The sequence below is a fragment of the Oncorhynchus keta genome, unplaced genomic scaffold (genome assembly GCF_023373465.1).
Source record: "Oncorhynchus keta strain PuntledgeMale-10-30-2019 unplaced genomic scaffold, Oket_V2 Un_contig_9447_pilon_pilon, whole genome shotgun sequence".
Lineage (NCBI taxonomy): Eukaryota > Metazoa > Chordata > Actinopteri > Salmoniformes > Salmonidae > Oncorhynchus > Oncorhynchus keta.
This window is the reverse complement of record NW_026290547.1, coordinates 105,085-127,485: the sequence shown is the minus strand read 5'-3', so window position 1 is coordinate 127,485 and position 22,401 is coordinate 105,085. Positions and strand designations below refer to the sequence as shown.

General features: G+C 44.6%; 1 protein-coding gene across 1 annotated transcript in view; it reads right to left on the bottom strand.

The window, feature by feature from the left end:
* The window catches only part of LOC127927115 (testican-2-like), a 58,462-nt gene extending 36,301 nt beyond the window's left edge, over positions 1–22,161 (bottom strand). The window contains exons 1-3 of the mRNA XM_052512908.1: positions 22,077–22,161; positions 16,150–16,424; positions 15,311–15,356 (exon numbers count right to left, since the gene is read on the bottom strand). Coding sequence (XP_052368868.1) covers positions 15,311–15,356; positions 16,150–16,424; positions 22,077–22,161 — 406 coding nt within the window. The remainder of the gene's footprint in view (positions 1–15,310; positions 15,357–16,149; positions 16,425–22,076) is intronic.
* Positions 22,162–22,401: the final 240 nt, after the last annotated feature.

Genomic DNA, 22,401 nt, shown 5'->3' with positions numbered 1-22,401 from the left:
GTACTGGTGCTACTGTACTGGTGCTACTGTACTGTACTGGTGCTACTATACTGGCGCTACTATACTGTACTGGTGCTACTATACTATACTGGTGCTACTATACTGTACTGGTGCTACTATACTGTACTGGTGCTACTATACTGGTGCTACTGTACTGTACTGGTGCTACTATACTATACTGGTGCTACTATACTATACTGGTGCTACTATACTGTACTGGTGCTACTGTACTGGTGCTAATGTACTGGTGCTACTATACTATACTGGTGCTACTATACTATACTGGTGCTACTATACTGTACTGGTGCTACTGTACTGGTGCTACTGTACTGTACTGGTGCTACTATACTGGTGCTACTATACTGTACTGGTGCTACTATACTGTACTGGTGCTACTGTACTGGTGCTACTGTACTGGTGCTACTATACTGTACTGGTGCTACTATACTATACTGGTGCTACTATACTGTACTGGTGCTACTATACTATACTGGTGCTACTATACTGTACTGGTGCTACTATACTGTACTGGTGCTACTATACTATACTGGTGCTACTATACTGTACTGGTGCTACTATACTATACTGGTGCTACTATACTGTACTGGTGCTACTATACTGTACTGGTGCTACTATACTGTACTGGTGCTACTATACTGTACTGGTGCTACTATACTATACTGGTGCTACTATACTGTACTGGTGCTACTATACTGTACTGGTGCTACTATACTGTACTGGTGCTACTATACTGTACTGGTGCTACTATACTATACTGGTGCTACTATACTGTACTGGTGCTACTATACTATACTGGTGCTACTGTACTGTACTGGTGCTACTATACTGTACTGGTGCTACTATACTGTACTGGTGCTACTATACTATACTGGTGCTACTATACTGTACTGGTGCTACTATACTGTACTGGTGCTACTATACTGTACTGGTGCTACTATACTGTACTGGTGCTACTATACTATACTGGTGCTACTATACTGTACTGGTGCTACTGTACTGTACTGGTGCTACTATACTGTACTGGTGCTACTATACTATACTGGTGCTACTATACTGTACTGGTGCTACTGTACTGTACTGGTGCTACTATACTATACTGGTGCTACTATACTATACTGGTGCTACTATACTGTACTGGTGCTACTATACTGTACTGGTGCTACTATACTATACTGGTGCTACTATACTATACTGGTGCTACTATACTGTACTGGTGCTACTATACTGGTGCTACTGTACTGTACTGGTGCTACTATACTGTACTGGTGCTACTATACTATACTGGTGCTACTATACTGTACTGGTGCTACTATACTGTACTGGTGCTACTATACTGTACTGGTGCTACTGTACTGTACTGGTGCTACTGTACTGGTGCTACTATACTGTACTGGTGCTACTATACTGTACTGGTGCTACTATACTGTACTGGTGCTACTATACTATACTGGTGCTACTATACTATACTGGTGCTACTATACTGTACTGGTGCTACTGTACTGGTGCTACTGTACTGGTGCTACATTTACATTTACATTTAAGTCATTTAGCAGACGCTCTTATCCAGAGCGACTTAGCTACTATACTGGTGCTACTATACTGGTGCTACTGTACTGTACTGGTGCAACTATACTATACTGGTGCTACTATACTATACTGGTGCTACTATACTGTGTGCTACTGTACTGGTGCTACTATACTATACTGGTGCTACTATACTATACTGGTGCTACTATACTGTACTGGTGCTACTGTACTGGTGCTACTGTACTGTACTGGTGCTACTATACTGGCGCTACTATACTGTACTGGTGCTACTATACTATACTGGTGCTACTATACTGTACTGGTGCTACTATACTGTACTGGTGCTACTATACTGGTGCTACTATACTGGTGCTACTGTACTGTACTGGTGCTACTATACTATACTGGTGCTACTATACTATACTGGTGCTACTATACTGTACTGGTGCTACTGTACTGGTGCTACTGTACTGGTGCTACTATACTATACTGGTGCTACTATACTATACTGGTGCTACTATACTGTACTGGTGCTACTGTACTGGTGCTACTGTACTGTACTGGTGCTACTATACTGGTGCTACTATACTGTACTGGTGCTACTATACTGTACTGGTGCTACTGTACTGGTGCTACTGTACTGGTGCTACTATACTGTACTGGTGCTACTATACTATACTGGTGCTACTATACTGTACTGGTGCTACTATACTATACTGGTGCTACTATACTGTACTGGTGCTACTATACTGTACTGGTGCTACTATACTATACTGGTGCTACTATACTGTACTGGTGCTACTATACTATACTGGTGCTACTATACTGTACTGGTGCTACTATACTGTACTGGTGCTACTATACTGTACTGGTGCTACTATACTGTACTGGTGCTACTATACTATACTGGTGCTACTATACTGTACTGGTGCTACTATACTGTACTGGTGCTACTATACTGTACTGGTGCTACTATACTATACTGGTGCTACTATACTGTACTGGTGCTACTATACTATACTGGTGCTACTGTACTGTACTGGTGCTACTATACTGTACTGGTGCTACTATACTGTACTGGTGCTACTATACTATACTGGTGCTACTATACTGTACTGGTGCTACTATACTGTACTGGTGCTACTATACTGTACTGGTGCTACTGTACTGTACTGGTGCTACTATACTGTACTGGTGCTACTATACTATACTGGTGCTACTATACTGTACTGGTGCTACTGTACTGTACTGGTGCTACTATACTGTACTGGTGCTACTATACTATACTGGTGCTACTATACTGTACTGGTGCTACTGTACTGTACTGGTGCTACTATACTATACTGGTGCTACTATACTATACTGGTGCTACTATACTGTACTGGTGCTACTATACTGTACTGGTGCTACTATACTATACTGGTGCTACTATACTATACTGGTGCTACTATACTGTACTGGTGCTACTATACTGGTGCTACTGTACTGTACTGGTGCTACTATACTGTACTGGTGCTACTATACTATACTGGTGCTACTATACTGTACTGGTGCTACTATACTGTACTGGTGCTACTATACTGTACTGGTGCTACTGTACTGTACTGGTGCTACTATACTGTACTGGTGCTACTATACTATACTGGTGCTACTATACTGTACTGGTGCTACTGTACTGTACTGGTGCTACTATACTGTACTGGTGCTACTATACTATACTGGTGCTACTATACTGTACTGGTGCTACTGTACTGTACTGGTGCTACTATACTATACTGGTGCTACTATACTATACTGGTGCTACTATACTGTACTGGTGCTACTATACTGTACTGGTGCTACTATACTGTACTGGTGCTACTATACTGGTGCTACTATACTGGTGCTACTATACTGTACTGGTGCTACTATACTGGTGCTACTATACTGTACTGATGCTACTATACTGGTGCTACTATACTGTACTGGTGCTACTATACTGGTGCTACTATACTGTACTGGTGCTACTATACTGGTGCTACTATACTGTACTGGTTCTACTATACTGTACTGGTGCTACTATACTGTACTGGTGCTACTATACTGGTGCTACTATACTGTACTGGTGCTACTATACTATACTGGTGCTACTATACTGTACTGGTGCTACTATACTGTACTGGTGCTACTATACTGGTGATACTATACTATACTGGTGCTACTATACTGTACTGGTGCTACTGTACTGTACTGGTGCTACTATACTATACTGGTGCTACTATACTATACTGGTGCTACTATACTGGTGCTACTATACTGGTGCTACTGTACTATACTGGTGCTACTATACTGGTGCTACTATACTGGTGCTACTATACTATACTGGTGCTACTGTACTGTACTGGTGCTACTATACTATACTGGTGCTACTATACTATACTGGTGCTACTGTACTGTACTGGTGCTACTATACTGTACTGGTGCTACTATACTGTACTGGTGCTACTATACTGGTGCTACTGTACTGTACTGGTGCTACTATACTGTACTGGTGCTACTATACTATACTGGTGCTACTATACTATACTGGTGCTACTATACTGTACTGGTGCTACTATACTGGTGCTACTGTACTGTACTGGTGCTACTATACTGTACTGGTGCTACTATACTATACTGGTGCTACTATACTGTACTGGTGCTACTGTACTGGTGCTACTGTACTGGTGCTACTATACTATACTGGTGCTACTATACTGTACTGGTGCTACTGTACTGGTGCTACTGTACTGTACTGGTGCTACTATACTGGTGCTACTATACTGTACTGGTGCTACTATACTTTACTGGTGCTACTGTACTGGTGCTACTGTACTGGTGCTACTATACTGTACTGGTGCTACTATACTATACTGGTGCTACTATACTGTACTGGTGCTACTATACTATACTGGTGCTACTATACTGTACTGGTGCTACTATACTGTACTGGTGCTACTATACTGTACTGGTGCTACTATACTGTACTGGTGCTACTATACTATACTGGTGCTACTATACTGTACTGGTGCTACTATACTGTACTGGTGCTACTGTACTGTACTGGTGCTACTATACTGTACTGGTGCTACTGTACTATACTGGTGCTACTATACTGTACTGGTGCTACTATTCTGTACTGGTGCTACTATACTATACTGGTGCTACTATACTGTACTGGTGCTACTGTACTATACTGGTGCTACTATACTATACTGGTGCTACTATTCTGTACTGGTGCTACTATACTATACTGGTGCTACTATACTGTACTGGTGCTACTGTACTGGTGCTACTATACTGTACTGGTGCTACTGTACTGGTGCTACTATACTGTACTGGTGCTACTGTACTGTACTGGTGCTACTTACTGTGCTGGTGCTACTGTACTGGTGCTACTGTACTGGTGCTGATGTACTGTACTGGTGCTACTGTACTGGTGCTACTATACTGTACTGGTGCTGCTGTACTGGTGCTACTGTACTGGTGCTACTATACTGTATTGGTGCTACTGTACTGGTGCTACTATACTGTATTGGTGCTACTGTACTGGTGCTACTATACTGTATTGGTGCTACTGTACTGGTGCTACTATACTGTACTGGTGCTACTGTACTGGTGCTACTATACTGTACTGGTGCTACTGTACTGGTGCTACTATACTGTACTGGTGCTACTGTACTGGTGCTACTATACTAGTGTTACTATACTGTACTGGTGCTACTGTACTGGTGCTATGATACTGTACTGGTGCTACTGTACTGGTGCTACTATACTGTACTGGTGCTACTATACTGGTGCTACTGTACTGTACTGGTGCTGCTGTACTGGTGCTACTGTACTATATTGGTTCTACTGTACTGGTTCTATGGTACTGGTGCTACTGTACTATACTGGTTCTATGGTACTGGTGCTACTGTACTATACTGGTTCTATGGTACTGGTGCTACTGTACTGGTGTGTTTCTTTATACTGTATGGAGATATCGGTGATAAACTGGAGGTGTGGGTGATAAACTGGAGGTGTGGGTGATACACTGGAGGTGTGGGTGATAAACTGGAGATGTGGGTGATAAACTGGAGGTGTGGGTGATAAATTGGAGGTGTGGGTGATAAACTGGAGATGTGGGTGATAAAGTGGAGGTGTGGGTGATAAAGTGGAGGTGTGGGTGATAAATTGGAGGTGTGGGTGATAAACTGGAGGTGTAGGTGATGAACTGGAGGTGTGGGTGATAAAGTGGAGGTGTGGGTGATAAAGTGGAGGTGTGGGTGATAAAGTGGAGATGTGGGTGATAAACTGGAGGTGTGGGTGATGAACTGGAGGTGTGGGTGATAAACTGGGGGTGTGGGTGATAAACTGGGGGTGTGGGTGATAAACTGGGGGTGTGGGTGATAAACTGGGGGTGTGGGTGATAAAACTGGGGGTGTGGGTGATAAACTGGAGGTGTGGGTGATAAAACTGGAGGTGTGGGTGATAAAACTGGAGGTGTGGACTATTTAACAAGATGTGCTGAAAGGAAAATGACATTCAGATTTGACACCGTAGCCAATTAGCAAACCCCACTGGGCACAGACGTCTTTTCCACGTTGGTTCATTTCATTGAAATGACGTGGAAACAATGTTGATTCAACCAACGTGTACCCAGTGGGAAGGATCTGAAGATGACCGTGTTACTAACGAGAGGTCAGAGTAGGGGGTCTGTTGTGTCGTGTACCCAGTGGGAAGGCTCTGAAGATGACCGTGTTACTAACGAGGGGTCAGAGTAGGGGGTCTGTTGTGTCGTGTACCCAGTGGGAAGGCTCTGAAGATGACCGTGTTGTGTTACTAACGAGAGGTCAGAGTAGGGGGTCTGTTGTATCACACTATAAATGCATCCCACACTATAAATGCACCCTATTCCTTTTGTAGTGCACTACTTTTGACCAGGGCCCATAGGGCTATACAGGGAATAGGGTGCCATTTGGGATGCAGCCAAGCACCACACCCACTCTGCCTCACTTAAAAGGCATTCACTTTGCCTCAGAGGAGTAAAGATGAGTTAAAGGCAATCCTTGTCATCTGTTTCTATAACAGAGGGAATAACTAATGTATGACCCCCTCCCCCAACAAAAATAATTACAAAAGTCCCTGTAGCTACGTGGGCGCTAACTTTCATTTGAATATCATTAATTCATCCCAGCTAGCCACCCCTGTGGGAGCGATCCTACAGAGCTAAATTGATTCGGGGCTCCTCTTCATCACAAATTGAACAAGACAGTTGAAATGCAATGTCTGGTAAGGTAGGTGGAACAGTGTTGTACCCTTGGATATTACAAAAGACCTTACAAACTCAGGCCCCCAGCCCTCTAAAGTGCTGTGATTTAGATGTCGGCGCTGCTGCCTAACTGAAGGCTGTCTGAGGGTCATTACAGTGTCTTGGATGGGACAGAAAGCTAGTAGCACATCACGACAGAGAAGCTACCCTTGTCCACCTTGGAACGCTGCACTGTAGCTTTGAACAAATGTTGAACGTTATTGGCTCCTTGATCTGCCTTGAGAAAAAGACTGGTTTAACCTGTAATTTACTCTGACTGACTAACTACACCGAACTAAAATAGAAACGCAGCATGTTAGGTGTTGGTACCATGTTCCATGAGCTGAAATAAAAAAACGTATTTCTCTCTCACATTTTTACATCCCTGTTAGTGAGCAGTTCTCCTTTGCCAAGATAATCCATCCACCTGACAGGTGTGGCACATCAAGAAGCTGATTAAACAGCTTGATCATTACACATGTGCACCTTGTGCTGGGGACAATAAAAGGCCACTCTGAAATGTGCAGTTTTGTCACAAAAATACAACACAAGGTGCAATAATTTAATATTAATTTCTCTACCATAAGCCGCCTCCAACGTCGTTTTAGAGAATTTGCCAGTACGTCCAACCGGCCTCACAACCACAGACCACGTGTAACAACGCCAGCCCAGGACCTCCACATCCGGCTTCTTCACCTCAGCGGGATCGTCTGAGACCAGCCACCTGGACAGCTGATGAAACTGAGGAGCATTTCTGTCTGTAATAAAGCCCCTTTTGTGGGGAAAAAACTAATTCTGATTGGCTGGGCCAGACCCCCCACTGGGTGGGCCTATGCCCTCCCATGCCCACCAATAGCTGCGCCCCTGCCTAGTCATGTGAAATCCATAGACTGGGGCCTAATTAATCTATTTAAATTGACTGATTTCCTTATATCAACCATAACTCAAGTAAAATCGTTGAAATTGTTGCATGTCATATTATAGTATAGTGTTCAGTATAGATAGCCCCTTCACGTTGCACAGGCAGCTAGTTTGCATCCCAAATGACACCCTGTTCACTATGTAGCGCACTACTTTAGACCAGAACTCTATGGGGCCCCGGTCAACAGTTGTGCACTACGTAGAACATAGGGTTCATTTGGGATGCTTAAACATTCTAAAAGGTGCTTCCTGATTTAACATGGGGCCTACAATTATGTTTTAACAATATGAAATAACCCTCTAATTTGACAGTAATTGTGGCCCCAGTTGAAAGTTATTCACTTAAATGATGAGTTCTCTTGTCTGAGGCTTTTAGGAAGAGTAAGAACGTAAATCAGACAATAATTTAGCTGCTTTTATTCTACAGTAATTTCCCTCTAGACCAATTATAGATCATTAACAGGCTGTTTCTTGTCCAATACGCAGTAGCCTAGCGGAAGCACGTCAACTGATGAGCATTACATCATCACCACGTCAACTGATGTGCATTACATCATCACCACGTCAACTGATGAGCATTATATCATCACCACGTCAACTGATGTGCATTACATCATCACCACGTCAACTGATGTGCATTATATCATCACCACGTCAACTGATGTGCATTACATCATCACCACGTCAACTGATGTGCATTACATCATCACCACGTCAACTGATGTGCATTACATCATCACCACGTCAACTGATGAGCATTACATCATCACCACGTCAACTTATGATCATTACATCATCACCACGTCAACTGATGTGCATTATATCATCACCACGTCAACTGATGTGCATTACATCATCACCATGTCAACTGATGAGCATTACATCATCACCACGTCAACTGATGTGCATTATATCATCACCACATCAACTGATGTGCATTACATCATCACCACGTCAACTGATGTGCATTACATCATCACCACGTCAACTGATGTGCATTATATCATCACCACGTCAACTGATGTGCATTACATCATCACCACGTCAACTGATGTGCATTATATCATCACCACGTCAACTGATGTGCATTACATCATCACCACGTCAACTGATGTGCATTACATCATCACCACATCAACTGATGTGCATTACATCTTCACCATGTCAACTGATGTGCATTACATCATCACCACGTCAACTGATGAGCATTACATCATCACCACGTCAACTGATGTGCATTACATCATCACCACGTCAACTGATGAGCATTACATCATCACCACGTCAACTTATGATCATTACATCATCACCACGTCAACTGATGTGCATTATATCATCACCACGTCAACTGATGTGCATTACATCATCACCACGTCAACTGATGAGCATTACATCATCACCACATCAACTGATGAGCATTACATCATCACCACGTCAACTGATGTGCATTACATCTTCACCATGTCAACTGATGTGCATTACATCATCACCACGTCAACTGATGTGCATTACATCATCACCACATCAACTGATGTGCATTACATCATCACCACGTCAACTGATGTGCATTACATCATCACCACATCAACTGATGTGCATTACATCATCACCACACCAACTGATGTGCATTACATCATCACCACGTCAACTGATGTGCATTACATCATCACCACGTCAACTGGTGAGCATTACATCATCACCACGTCAACTGATGTGCATTACATCATCACTAAGTCAACTGATGTGCATTACATCATCACTAAGTCAACTGATGTGCATTACATCATCACCACGTCAAATAAATGTGAAAGAAAATAAAATGGTTGACGGTTAAGCCAGCTTGTCATGGGGTCTGATTCCGGGGGTTCATTCTCAGTACAGAATGTTTTAGTCATGATGTAAATATCCCTGTAGTAGAGAACATCCCTACAAAGCAGCAGTGTTGTTGCTGTTTACAACATCTTTTAATTTGAGTCATTGTAATGAATAAGCTCTGAGGAGATTCTGTGTGTCTCCAAAATGGCACCCTCTTCACTATATAGAGTACTACTATGGTACCCTATTCCCTATATAGTGCAATACTTTGAATAAATAGGGAATAGGATGCCATTTGAGACACAGACCAAGTCTACGGGACGTAAACAGTGTGCTGGGAGAGAAGGCAGGGTCCAGCCACAGCAGCTCTTAATACAGGTTAAAGCTGTCCTGTTTGGATTTAATTTGATTTCTCCTCTGAGTTGGATTTGGAAGCATTATAAACACAGAGGACTAATTTCAGGGTTTTAAGCTGCCGCCCGGCGCTCAGCGATCTCTCTTCTCTCCTTCTGCTCTCTCTGTCTCTCTCTCTCTGTCTCTCCTCCTGCTCTCTCTTCTCTCCTTCTGCTCTCTCTGTCTCTCCTCCTGCTCTCTCTTCTCTCCTTCTGCTCTCTCTCTGTCTCTCCTTCTGCTCTCTCTCTCTGTCTCTCCTTCTGGTCTCTCTCTCCTCCTGCTCTCTCTGTGTCTCTCTGTGTCTCTCTCTCTGTCTCTCCTTCTGCTCTCTCTCTGTCTCTCCTTCTGCTCTCTGTCTCTCCTCCTGCTCTCTCTTCTCTCCTTCTGGTCTCTCTCTCATCCTGCTCTCTCTGTCTCTCTCTCTCCTCCTGCTCTCTCTCTGTCTCTGTCTGTCTCTCTCTCTCTCTGTCTCTCTCTCTCCTCCTGCTCTCTCTGTGTCTCTCTCTCTCTGTCTGTCTCTCTCTCTCCTCCTGCTCTATCTCTGTCTCTCAGTCTGTCTCTCTCTCTCTCTGTCTCTCTCTCCTCCTGCTCTCTCTGTGTCTCTCTCTCTCTGTCTCTCAGTCTGTCTCTCTCTCCTCCTGCTCTCTCTGTGTCTCTCTCTCTCCTCCTGCTCTCTCTCTGTCTCTCAGTCTGTCTCTCTCTCTCCTCCTGCTCTCTCTCTGTCTCTCTCTCTGTCTGTCTCTCTCTCTCCTCCTGCTCTCTCTCTGTCTCTCAGTCTGTCTCTCTCTCCTCCTGCTCTCTCTGTGTCTCTCTCTCTCTCTGTCTGTCTCTCTCCTCCTGCTCTCTCTGTGTCTCTCTCTCTCTCTGTCTGTCTCTCTCTCCTCCTGCTCTCTCTCTGTCTCTCAGTCTGTCTCTCTCTCTTTCTAAAGCCTGGTTGGAAGGACGGGGGGGGATGGGTTCTGGAAGAGAGGCGTCTCATAAATACAGGAGAGAGCGTGAGTGAGCTGCAAATCAGCGTCCAGAAACGAGTCCCTCTACGTATCAACGCACTGAGTTTCTATGGAAACATAAACCCGATTAGATGAGCTTTTAAGGCGCTGGAACTTGCGAGGAGAAAGGACATTTCTAAACCTGTGTTCTGTCTGTCATTCAATAAGAAGATACAGTGACAGTGATAATGATAATAACCATTAAGAGAAAGCCAGGTGATAATGTCCTTGCATCGATCACTGGTCAGTGAGGAATTGGAATGAGATGGTCCACACGGCTAGGGGATAGTATGGACCTCTCCATTCTGTGCTGTGGTCTGTTTTGATATAGCCAGGGTAGAAAGCTACAGTACAGCTTGGCTTACCCTGCACTTCTTCCTCACCTTACAGCTCAGGGAACTCTTTTCAAAGGACAAGCTTTTTGTGTAGAAATACAAGTGTACATGCTTATTTTCTTTCTGTTCATTGTTCATTTCCGATAGCTAATAGGGATATCTATACAATAATATCTATAGCTTTCTGTTCATTGTTCATTTCCTATAGCTAATAGGGATATCTATACAATAATATATATCGCTTTCTGTTCCTATGGGAATTCACTGAGCTGAGCAGCAGAACCCAGTGTGTTCCGTAGTGGTAGTCCTATGGGAATTCACTGAGCTGAGCAGCAGAACCCAGGGTGTTCCGTAGTGGTAGTCCTATGGGAATTCACTGAGCTGAGCAGCAGAACCCAGTGTGTTCCGTAGTGGTAGTCCTATGGGAATTCACTGAGCTGAGCAGCAGAACCCAGGGTGTTCCGTAGTGGTAGTCCTATGGGAATTCACTGAGCTGAGCAGCAGAACCCAGTGTGTTCCGTAGTGGTAGTCCTATGGGAATTCACTGAGCTGAGCAGCAGAACCCAGGGTGTTCCGTAGTGGTAGTCCTATGGGAATTCACTGAGCTGAGCAGCAGAACCCAGTGTGTTCCGTAGTGGTAGTCCTATGGGAATTCACTGAGCTGAGCAGCAGAACCCAGGATGTTCCGTAGTGGTAGTCCTATGGGAATTCACTGAGCTGAGCCTCAGCTGAAGCAGAAACAAGCAGCTCTCCATCCTCTCCACGCTAAGAAGAGCCAGTCCCCTCATGTATCATCAACATTCTGCATCCCAAATGGGAACCTATTGCCTATGTAGTGGGAACCAAATGGGACCCTATTCCCTATGTAGTGCACTACATTTGACCAGGGCCAATAGGGCTCCCATCGGGCTCCCATAGGTAGTGTACTATATAGAACAGGGATCCCCAACTACAGTACATTCAGCCAAGGGACGATTTTGTCTTGAGTGGATGGTCAGGGTGTGACGACCCTCCCACTCTGTCTGCCGTATTCTCTCTTTGTTCTTGTTTCCTTATTAGGATGCCGGTGGGCGGAGTTGGGAGGGTCGTCAGCTACATGGGAAACACCTGGGCCAGGTGTCTCCCAGGATAAATACACCTCTTCCACATTCATGGAGGAGACTCTCTCCATGCAGACACCTTTTGTAGATTGTGTTGTGGTTCTTGGTGGCCTTTTGTTTGTTTGCTTTGGCACCTTTCATCACCCTGCATTATCACATTCATGCATGCAAAACACTCACTTACACTACTGATTACACACACCATTGTATATTATACTTAGTTGCTTTAGTTAATAAATATATATTTTGCTACTCCTTATCTACACGTTGTCTCCCTTTGTTACGGGCCTTGAGCCGGTTCGTGACAAGGGGGCCGGAACATAGTTACAAATCATTTGCACACTTCATATTGACCGCAAGTAGCACAAGCAGATAGAGTATTTTTGTCAAAAACAGAATAATTTCAAACCTTGATTACATCGGTATATGTCTCGCTATTTACAAACACTTGGGAACATATTTCCTCAAATAAAATCACTTGGAGCTGATTTCCTAGTGTTTTAACTCTTTTTTTTACGCACAACAATGAAAATCCAACAACAACAAGAACAACAAGAACAACAACAACAACACCAACACCAACAACACCAACAACACCAACACCAACACCAACACCAACAACACCAACACCAACAACACCAACACCAACACCAACAACAACAACACCAACACCAACAACAACACCAACACCAACAACAACAACACCAACACCAACACCAACAACAACACCAGCAACAACAACACCAACACCAACACCAACACCAACAACACCAACACCAACACCAACACCAACAACAACACCAAAAACAACACCAACACCAACAACACTAACCACAATACCAACCACAATACCAACAACACCAACAACAACACCAACACCAACAACACCAACACCAACAACACCAGCAACAACAACACCAACACCAACACCAACAACAACACCAACAACACCAACAACAACACCAACACCAACAACACCACCAACAACACCACCAACACCAACACCAACAACAACACCAACAACACCAACAACAACACCAACACCAACAACAACACCAACACCAACACCACCAACAACAACACCAACAACACCAACAACACCAACACCAACAACACCAACACCAACAACAACACCAACACCAACACCAACAACAACACCAACACCACCAACAACACCAACAACAACACCAACAACACCAACAACACCAACACCAACACCAACAACAACACCAACACCAACACCAACAACACCAACAACAACACCAACAACACCAACACCAACACCAACAACAACACCAACAACACCAACAACAACACCAACACCAACAACAACACCAACAACACCAACAACAACACCAACAACACCAACAACACCAACAACAACACCAACACCAACATCAACAACACCAACACCAACACCAACAACAACAACAACACCAACAACACCAACAACAACACCAACAACAACACCAACACCAACACCAACAACACCAACAACAACACCAACAACACCAACAACAACACCAACAACACCAACAACAACACCAACACCAACAACAACACCAACAACACCAACAACACCAACACCAACAACACCAACACCAACAACAACACCAACACCAACACCAACACCAACAACACCAACAACAACACCAACAACACCAACAACACCAACACCAACAACAACACCAACAACACCAACAGCACCAACAACACCAACAACAACACCAACACCAACACCAACACCAACACCAACAACACCAACACCAACAACACCAACACCAACAACAACACCAACACCAACACCAACAACACCAACAACACCAACAACAACACCAACACCAACAACAACACCAACAACAACACCAACACCAACAACAATACCAACAACACCAACACCAACACCAACACCAACAACAATAACACCACCAACAACACCAACACCAACACCAACACCAACAACAACACCAACACCACCAACAACACCAACAACAACACCAACACCACCAACAACACCAACAACACCACCAACACCAACAACAACACCAACAACACCACCAACACCAACAACGCCAACACCAACACCAACACCAACAACAACACCAACACCAACAACAACAACACCAACACCAACAACAACACCAACACCAACAACAACAACACCAACACCAACAACAACACCAACAACAACACCAACAACACCAACAACAACAACACCAACACCAACAACAACAACACCAACACCAACAACAACACCAACACCAACACCAACAACAACAAAACCAACAACACTAACCACAACACCAACAACAACAACAACACCAACAACACCACCAACACCAACACCAACAACAACAACCAAAAATAGATTTTATAAAAACGTTTTGTTTGCTCAGAAAACATGAGGGGAGGAAGAGGTACACATGATAAATCCTGCATGCCACCAGCTGGGGAACCCTGATATAGAGAAGAGGATGTCATTTGGAACAGACCCTCAGTCTCCACGTCTCCTCACCAGAAACCCCTAGCAACGCTCCATCAGATCAGGGCCATGTTCATTAGGGCACCGCGTAGCAAACATGTTTCTTATTGGAACAGTCTAGGTAGTACCTACCTCCCTGGTTTTATTTAGTCCGTTTTTTTCCGTTTGTTGCGTAACAAAATGGCGACTCCATGGTTATTTTCCACACACTCAATCCAGAAACCCATTTTTACATCATCTGTAGTGTACATTACTTTTCTTTCTTTTTTAAACAGTTTTTTTGATAACATGAAGACAGAGAAGGACCCACAGGATTATGTTTGTTACGACTGGCTTGGCCATTTCTACTTTAAACAGTTTTTTTTTTATAACATGAAGACAGAGAAGGTTATATGACATCATTTCCTTTAACTTACTTTCATCCGATACTGGGGTTTCCTCCACATTCCTGATGTAGTCGTCCTAGAGAGAATGTGAGAACCGGAGTAGTGTCACTGCAGAGTTGCAGAGCGTAGTGTAGACAACAACAACGTATCCCAGGACAAAACAGAAGATCACAGACGGTCTCACTCTCTGTCTTTTGCACACATTGTATATAGACTCCCCCTTTTTTTTCTACTGTGTTATTGACTTGTTAATTGTTTACTCCATGTGTAACTCTGTGTTGTCTGTTCACACTGCTATGCTTTATCTTGGCCAGGTCGCAGTTGCAAATGAGAACTTGTTCTCAACTAGCCTACCTGGTTAAATAAAGGTGTTCTCAACTAGCCTACCTGGTTAAATAAAGGTGTTCTCAACTAGCCTACCTGGTTAAATAAAGGTGTTCTCAACTAGCCTACCTGGTTAAATAAAGGTGTTCTCAACTAGCCTACCTGGTTAAATAAAGGTGTTCTCAACTGGCCTACCTGGTTAAATAAAGGTGAAATAAATCCAAATAAAAAAGTGGTGATTTTAGCTTCCTCCCCGTCACACAGGGAACATACACTCTCAGAATGAGTGTGTACCAAACGGATCCCTATTCTTTATTGTTGCTCACTACTTCCCTATATAGTGCCATATAATAGTAGTGCACTATGTTGGGAACAGGATGCCATTTGGGAAACACAGAAACTATCTTTTAGACAGGTCTCTGAGGGTGTTAGACTGGTCTCTGTGGGTGTTAGACTGGTCTCTGGGGATGTTAGACTGATCTCTGGGGGTGTTAGATTGGTCTCTGGGTGTGTTAGACTGGTCTCTGGGGGGTGTTAGACTGGACTCTAGGGGTGTTAGACTGGTCTCTGAGGGTGTTAGACTGGTCTCTGGGGGTGTTAGACTGGTCTCTGAGGGTGTTAGACTGGTCTCTGGGGGTGTTAGACTGGTCTCTGGGGGTGTTAGACTGGTCTCTGGGGGGTGTTAGACTGGTCTCTGGGGGTGTTTGACTGGTCTCTGGGGGTGTTAGACTGTTCTCTGGGGGTGTTAGACTGGTCTCTGGGGGTGTTAGACTGGTCTCTGGGGGTGTTAGACTGGTGTCTGGGGGTGTTAGACTGTTCTCTGGGGGGTGTTAGACTGGTCCCTGGGGGTGTTAGATAAGTCTCTGGTTGTGTTTGAGGGTTAGAATTATGATAAAAATGCTAAATATCCCATAGTATCCATTTCTACTGACCCGTGTGTGTGTGTGTGTGTGTGTGTGTGTGTGTGTGTGTGTGTGTGTGTGTGTGTGTGTGTGTGTGCGTGCGTGCGTGCGTGCGTGCGTGCGTGCGTGCGTGCATGAGGACCCACAGGATTATGTTTGTTACGACTGGCTTGGCCTTATCCTACACTGGGATCCCAGCAGTATAACACAGAGCTCTCAAGTCAAGCTGAACAACTTAAGCCAAAGGCGTTTCATATATTCAGAGGAAGTGTTGAGACAGACGAGATCCATTAAAGGGATGCGTCACAAATGGAACCCTTTTCCCTTTATAGTGCACTACGTTTTCACCAGGGCCAGTTTATAGGGAACACGGTGCCAATTGGGACACATGCATCAATCTATATTTCTGGGCTGTTGAAGTGTAATAGTTTAATGTCTGGTGTTATAATGCGGTTTGGCAGTTTAATGTCTGGTGTTATAATGCGGCTAGGCAGTTTAATGTCTGGTGTTATAATGCAACTAGGCAGTTTAATGTCTGGTGTTATAATGCGACTAGGCAGTTTAATGTCAGGTGTTATAATGCAACTAGGCAGTTTAATGTCAGGTGTTATAATGCGGCTAGGCAGTTTAATGTCAGGTGTTATAATGCAACTAGGCAGTTTAATGTCTGGTGTTATAATGCAGTTTAATGTCTGGTGTTATAATGCAACTAGGCAGTTTAATGTCTGGTGTTATAATGCAACTAGGCAGTTTAATGTCTGGTGTTATAATGTAGTTTGGCAGTTTAATGTCTGGTGTTATAATGCAGTTTAATGTCAGGTGTTATAATGCAACTAGGCAGTTTAATGTCTGGTGTTATAATGCAACTAGGCAGTTTAATGTCTGGTGTTATAATGCAGCTAGGCAGTTTAATGTCTGGTGTTATAATGCAACTAGGCAGTTTAATGTCAGGTGTTATAATGCAGCTAGGCAGTTTAATGTCTGGTGTTATAATGCAACTAGGCAGTTTAATGTCAGGTGTTATAATGCAACTAGGCAGTTTAATGTCAGGTGTTATAATGCAACTAGGCAGTTTAATGTCTGGTGTTATAATGCAACTAGGCAGTTTAATGTCTGGTGTTATAATGCAGCTAGGCAGTTTAATGTCTGGTGTTATAATGCAACTAGGCAGTTTAATGTCAGGTGTTATAATGCAACTAGGCAGTTTAATGTCAGGTGTTATAATGCAACTAGGCAGTTTAATGTCTGGTGTTATAATGCAGTTTGGCAGTTTAATGTCTGGTGTTATAATGCAGTTTAATGTCAGGTGTTATAATGCGGTTTGGCAGTTTAATGTCAGGTGTTATAATGCAGTTTGGCAGTTTACTGTCTGGTGTTATAATGCAGTTTGTCAGTTGAATTAAGACCATGAGACATAATAAGTGATAATCTTCATGAATCAATGGCTATATAGAAGTAGCTAGCTTGTTCCTATCAAGCAGAGACATTGACTACTCTTGATTGAAAAGGGCAGGTAACATCTGCAGTCCAAAGAGAGAGAATTGGACAGATTCCCAATCCTCCTCCTCCGGTATAAAGAGAAACATCAACATGAAAAGACCGAACAGACAAACCGGATTTAGAAGGTGTTTACTAACCTCAACTTCCTGTAGTGATGAACGGTGACGTGGGAGAGGAGAGAAAGAAAGAGAGAGAGAGAGAAAAGCAGAAGGTCATTGTTAGAGTAAAGAAAATTACTTCTTCACAAAAACATTTCCATTGAGGTTTTCCCCATTCAGAGCTTGATTCAGCAACAGCAGCAGCAGTTAAACTGTCAACTCCTAATGCACACTGATTGAAATTACAGGCCTTAGTCTGCCTGCTTCTTATCCTGGGGGAATCTGCCTCCTTACAGAAGACATTTGGAGGGGATTATAGGGCCCTATTAACCCTCCCACACACACACACACACACACACGCACACACACACACACACACACACACACACACACACACACACACACACACACACACACACACACACACACACACACACACACACACACGCACGCACGCACCCACCCACGCACACACATATACACGCAGTATGAGAATTGTGGCCTATTAAGGAAAGGATGATCAGGTTCCACTTCTATCAGTTGGCAGGGGGCCCAATCACCACCTAGCACGGACCATTCACTCCCTGTAGCTGTCCAATCACCACCTAGCACGGATCATTCTCTCACTGTTTACCAGCAGCTGCCCAATCACCACCTAGCACGGATCATTCACTCCCTGTAGCTGTCCAATCACCACCTAGCACGGATCATTCACTCCCTGTAGCTGCCCAATCACCACCTAGCACGGATCATTCACTCCCTGTAGCTGTCCAATCACCACCTAGCACGGATCATTCACTCCCTGTAGCTGCCCAATCACCACCAAGCACGGATCATTCACTCCCTGTAGCTGCCCAATCACCACCTAGCACGGATCATTCACTCCCTGTAGCTGTCCAATCACCACCTAGCACGGATCATTCACTCCCTGTAGCTGCCCAATCACCACCTAGCACGGATCATTCTCTCACTGTTTACCAGCAGCTGCCCAATCACCACCTAGCATGGACCATTCTCTCCCTGTAGCTGCCCAATCACCACCTAGCACGGACCATTCTCTCCCTGTAGCTGCCCAATCACCACCTAGCACGGATCATTCACTCCCTGTAGCTGTCCAATCACCACCTAGCACGGATCATTCACTCCCTGTAGCTGTCCAATCACCACCTAGCACGGATCATTCACTCCCTGTAGCTGCCCAATCACCACCTAGCACAGATCATTCACTCCCTGTAGCTGTCCAATCACCACCTAGCACGGATCATTCACTCCCTGTAGCTGTCCAATCACCACCTAGCACGGATCATTCACTCCCTGTAGCTGTCCAATCACCACCTAGCACGGATCATTCACTCCCTGTAGCTGTCCAATCACCACCTAGCACGGATCATTCACTCCCTGTAGCTGTCCAATCACCACCTAGCACGGATCATTCTCACCCTGTTTACCAGCGCGGCTGCCGACACTGTCTACCACCTGTCATGTCTACAGTCTGTCCACCTGTCATGTCTACAGTCTGTCCACCTGTCATGTCTACAGTCTGTCCACCTGTCATGTCTACAGTCTGTCCACCTGTCATGTCTACAGTCTGTCTGTCCACCTGTCATGTCTACTGTCTGTCCACCTGTCATGTCTACTGTCTGTCCACCTGTCATGTCTACAGTCTGTCTGTCCACCTGTCATGTCTACAGTCTGTCCACCTGTCATGTCTACTGTCTGTCCACCTGTCATGTCTACAGTCTGTCTGTCCACCTGTCATGTCTACTGTCTGTCCACCTGTCATGTCTACAGTCTGTCTGTCCACCTGTCATGTCTACAGTCTGTCTGTCCACCTGTCATGTCTACAGTCAGTCTGTCCACCTGTCATGTCTACAGTCTGTCTGTCCACCTGTCATGTCTACAGTCTGTCCACCTGTCATGTCTACAGTCTGTCCACTTGTCATGTCTACAGTCTGTCTGTCCACCTGTCATGTCTACAGTCTGTCCACCTGTCATGTCTACAGTCTGTCTGTCCACCTGTCATGTCTACAGTCTGTCTGTCCACCTGTCATGTCTACAGTCTGTCTGTCCACCTGTCATGTCTACAGTCTGTCTGTCCACCTGTCATGTCTACAGTCTGTCTGTCCACCTGTCATGTCTACAGTCTGTCCACCTGTCATGTCTACAGTCAGTCTGTCCACCTGTCATGTCTACAGTCTGTCTGTCCACCTGTCATGTCTACAGTCTGTCCACCTGTCATGTCTACAGTCTGTCTGTCCACCTGTCATGTCTACAGTCTGTCTGTCCACCTGTCATGTCTACAGTCTGTCCACCTGTCATGTCTACAGTCTGTCTGTCCACCTGTCATGTCTACAGTCTGTCCACCTGTCATGTCTACAGTCTGTCTGTCCACCTGTCATGTCTACAGTCTGTCCACCTGTCATGTCTACAGTCTGTCTGTCCACCTGTCATGTCTACAGTCAGTCTGTCCACCTGTCATGTCTACAGTCTGTCCACCTGTCATGTCTACAGTCTGTCTGTCCACCTGTCATGTCTACAGTCTGTCTGTCCACCTGTCATGTCTACAGTCTGTCTGTCCACCTGTCATGTCTACAGTCAGTCTGTCCACCTGTCATGTCTACAGTCAGTCTGTCCACCTGTCATGTCTACAGTCTGTCTGTCCACCTGTCATGTCTACAGTCTGTCCATCTGTCATGTCTACAGTCTGTCTGTCCACCTGTCATGTCTACAGTCTGTCTGTCCACCTGTCATGTCTACAGTCTGTCTGTCCACATGTCATGTCTACAGTCAGTCTGTCCACCTGTCATGTCTACAGTCTGTCTGTCCACCTGTCATGTCTACAGTCTGTCCATCTGTCATGTCTACAGTCTGTCCACCTGTCATGTCTACAGTCTGTCCACCTGTCATGTCTACAGTCTGTCTGTCCACCTGTCATGTCTACAGTCAGTCTGTCCACCTGTCATGTCTACAGTCTGTCTGTCCACCTGTCATGTCTACAGTCTGTCCACCTGTCATGTCTACAGTCTGTCTGTCCACCTGTCATGTCTACAGTCTGTCTGTCCACCTGTCATGTCTACAGTCTGTCTGTCCACCTGTCATGTCTACAGTCAGTGAAGTAGTGTTATCAACCAAGACAAAGTCCTTGAAAACTAGAAAACTGTCTGGAGTCAAAGTCAATGGACCGCAGGGCACCAAAGCGGCCGACGAAGTGATTTGGATTTCCTTCACCGTTAAGTAGGAACAAAACACACGGAGTATAGACTGAGTTGGTGTCCCAAGCGGGCCGATACGGCCCTGATTAAAAGTATATGTAGTGCACTACACAGGGAATAGGGTAGAATTTGGGACACAGTGGCGCAGAACTGACGGGATAGACAGTTGGTGTATTTGGTGTAAAATACACCATTGAGTTAACACAGGAAGTCCTTTCATTTATTCCATTTCACTGTTCTGGAATCAGTCCAAGGTCATTTACACAACAATACATGCACGCGCACGCACACGCACACACACACACACATACACACACACGCACGCACACACACACACACACACACACACACACACACACACACACACACACACACACACACACACACACACACACACACACACACACAACACAAACAAACAAACACACACACACACACAAACAAACACACACACCACAGCCCTACCATATGTGTTCTATCATTCACTGGCCCGCCCCCTGTATTCAGCAGAAATACAGCCCAGCCCCTTCCCTTCCTCCCGTAACTCAAGCTAGTAAATAAACATCGTTCTCTGTCTAGTTAGCAGTACTGAGAACCTATGTACAATATATCACTATGGGATGTTTACAGCCCACACAGGGAGAGCCAGAGAGGCAGCCCGCATCCCAAATGGTGCTCTATTCCCTACACAGTGCACTACTTTTAACCAGAGTCCTATACAGGCCCTGGTCCATATTGGGAACAGGGTTCCATTTGGTACGCTGCCCCACAGAGAGGCAACGGGGGAAGGCTATAAAGTCTGACATCAGGTTACAGAGCAGAGCAGAGTCGTAGGACTTCACCATTTCATTTCAGACCAGGCCGTTTATCTAAGGTAAATAACATGTTTTGTGTTGTCAGGAAATTGACCAAGTCCCATATCTATTATAGTCTATATCATCTGGTCCCATATCTGTTAAAGTCTATATCACCTGGTATTATAGTCTATATCATCTGGTTCTAAATCTATTCTAGTCTATATCACCTGGTTCTATATCTATTAAAGTCTATATCATCTGGTTATATATCTATTAAAGTCTATATCA